The sequence below is a fragment of the Pundamilia nyererei genome, unplaced genomic scaffold (assembly GCF_000239375.1).
Source record: "Pundamilia nyererei isolate P.nyererei 1_Seehausen unplaced genomic scaffold, PunNye1.0 scaffold01814, whole genome shotgun sequence".
In the NCBI taxonomy this organism is placed as follows: domain Eukaryota; kingdom Metazoa; phylum Chordata; class Actinopteri; order Cichliformes; family Cichlidae; genus Pundamilia; species Pundamilia nyererei.
The window spans coordinates 1394-3934 of record NW_005189215.1 but is presented as its reverse complement, the minus strand read 5'-3'; the positions used below and the strand labels follow the sequence as shown (position 1 = coordinate 3934).

General features: G+C 47.5%; 1 protein-coding gene across 1 annotated transcript in view; it reads right to left on the bottom strand.

Annotated features, from left to right (window-relative positions):
• The window catches only part of LOC102201705 (biotinidase-like), a 4581-nt gene extending 4104 nt beyond the window's left edge, over window positions 1–477 (bottom strand). Inside the window, exons 1-2 of the mRNA XM_005755533.1 lie at window positions 344–477; window positions 149–239 (exon numbers count right to left, since the gene is read on the bottom strand). Coding sequence (XP_005755590.1) covers window positions 149–239; window positions 344–477 — 225 coding nt within the window. The remainder of the gene's footprint in view (window positions 1–148; window positions 240–343) is intronic.
• Between the last annotated feature and the right edge of the window lie 2064 nt (window positions 478–2541).

The following is a 2541-nucleotide window of genomic DNA, read 5'->3' as shown; positions in this document are numbered from 1 at the left end:
ATTTCAACATGTGAACAATATACAAGTACATTTAGAAAAGAAAAAAAGAGAGAAAAAAAATACTATACAAATTACATACAAAAAAACATTCTGATTAATTTACATGTTGAAAGGGAGGGGGAAGAAGTATACACTTATTTAATCCCACCCCTTTGCCATAATTACGCTGATTCTTGCCTCCGTGTATGATCTGCATTTGAGTCTGGTTGTCTGGTTCGGCCTCGGCCATGACACTTGGTCTGGTATATTGCCCGGGTGTGGCAGGTTTACATGGCCAGCAGGGGCCTGCCCAGTGAGCTGAGGCTTACTACTTACTCCATCAGTGTCTCGTTCACAAGTTCACTCTTGCTGCTCACGGCTGGTCGGCTCTAGGAACGGACGTTCAGGTCGCATCCGTAGCTCAGACTGCTGTTGCAGGCTGTGCTCCCCTGAAGGTGAGTGAGAGTTCTGCATCCTGTAGGACCCGCTCCCTGGCATATTGCCCGCGTGTCGCGGGTTTATGCGGCCATCGGGGCCTCAATCAATAGCTCAGTGAGCTACGCTTTCACGCCTCAGTCTGCTCTTGGGGTTCCAGCTTCGGGCCCTAGGAATCTCAGGCCCCAGCTGGAGGCCTTTCAAACATGCAGCACCCGCACTCAGGGCTCATCCTCTCTCCAACTGCCCCCGTGACTTCTGGCATTCCCTCGGGCTGGGATGCTTCCCTGCTTGTGGACAGTGCAGGGCAGTTGCTCAACTCTGGGGATGGACCTTTGGGTCGCACCCTGAGCTTGGCCTCTGATACATCAGCTGGCGGAGTGAGATTTCTCCAGTCTCCAGTGCTGGCTCTCTGTCTGGTGTATTGCCCACGTGTAGCGGGTTTACGCAGCCAGCAGGGCCCAACTCAGTAGCTCAGTGAGCTACACTTCCTGGCAGTCGGCCTAGGGGCTCGCAGGCTGACCATGAGCCGCTGTTCAGTTGCAGTCCTTTGGTCTGCGGGACTCGCTCAGGCCAGCCTTGAATCTGTCAGACTGATGCCTCCACCCCCCCAGCTCACCCTTGCAACTGGCGAGGCCTTGATCGGTGTGGCATGTACATTTCTAAATAGTTCATTGGTATACTTGTCTGTGAAGGTTCTCAGTCATCCAGGTCATCGTAGTCAAAGGAGCTTGCAAAGAAAAGCGTCTGGACTTCTTTAAGTTGCTTGAAGACGTTTCACCTCTCATCCGAGAAGCTTCTTCAGTTCTGAGGTCAAATGGTGGAGAGTCCCAGATATAAACCTAGTGGGAGTGACCCCCCACAGAGGGACTAAAGGACCCCCTGATGATCCTCTAATCGCCTGAGCCAAGGTGGGAAACTGGGCGTGGGTCCCAATCAGCCAGAGTTTCGGGTGTGTTCAGACAGGTCATATTCAAATTATTTATTGATTGAGAACAGGTGTGGCAGTAATCAGGCCCTAGACCCTATCTCATCAGATCATCAATGTATTTGAGTAAAATGTGCTTTTAATTCAATCCATAGAATTAAAATCTAGTTACCACTGGAACAGTTGCCTTCTTGAAAATTAGACAAAAAAGGGAATAATATTGTAGTTTTTCTTCATCAGTGAAAATATAGCAACCGTGTTACTAGTTAATGCGCATAAATGTGTTTTTGTCGAAAAATGACTAGTGTATTTAGATTAGTCTTTGAGTTATAAAGACTACTTATTGTCTCCTGTGACGAGACAACAACATCCTGTGGTGCATGCACACACTGCTTTTTGAACTATTTTTGAACTAGGTTTTTTTTTTTCATAGTTTCCGGAGCTTCGATTTCAGACCTGAACCAGTGGAATATCAGTACCAACCTTGGTTATCACTGCTTAATTTAAATCATCGCTCCCTGGAATATTTTAGACGAAGGTCGCTAGTGGCAAACTAGCTAGCGAGTTGTCAGGGTAACGCTACGAGAGCATCTGTCAACATGAGCCCAAAAAAAAGTACTGACAGCTCAGGAAGGCGACGATTTTTAAGAAGTCGCTGGAGTTTATGAGAGAGGAGATTTCTGCTGTCAAACTGCAGCAGAAAGCCATCCTGGACCTGGTCAAGGAAGTTAAGCCTCCCCACATCCAGAACGCCAAGAAGGATCAGCGGCTGGTGAACAGAGTGGCGGATTTGGAGCAGTACACCCGGATGAACGATGTCATCATCACAGGACTTCGCATCAAACCCCATTCATACCCCCAGGCTGTCACCGCTGAAAGCGTAGGAGGGCCAGGAGAGGATGACATCAACTCCACGGAACATCGAGTGGTTACCTTTTTACGGTCCAAAGTCGTGGAAGTGGACTACAACAACATCGAGGCTTGCCACCCTCTACCCGAAGATATTACAGTGACAAACCAGCCATCATTATGAGATTTGCTAACAGAAAACACCAAACAGCACTGATAAATCAAGGAAAGAAACTGAAAGGATTCAATGTCTTCATGAATGAACATCTGACAAAACAAAATGCGGACATCGTCAGGAAAGCACTTTAGTTAAGAAACAGAGACAAATTATAAAAAATGGATCACAAACT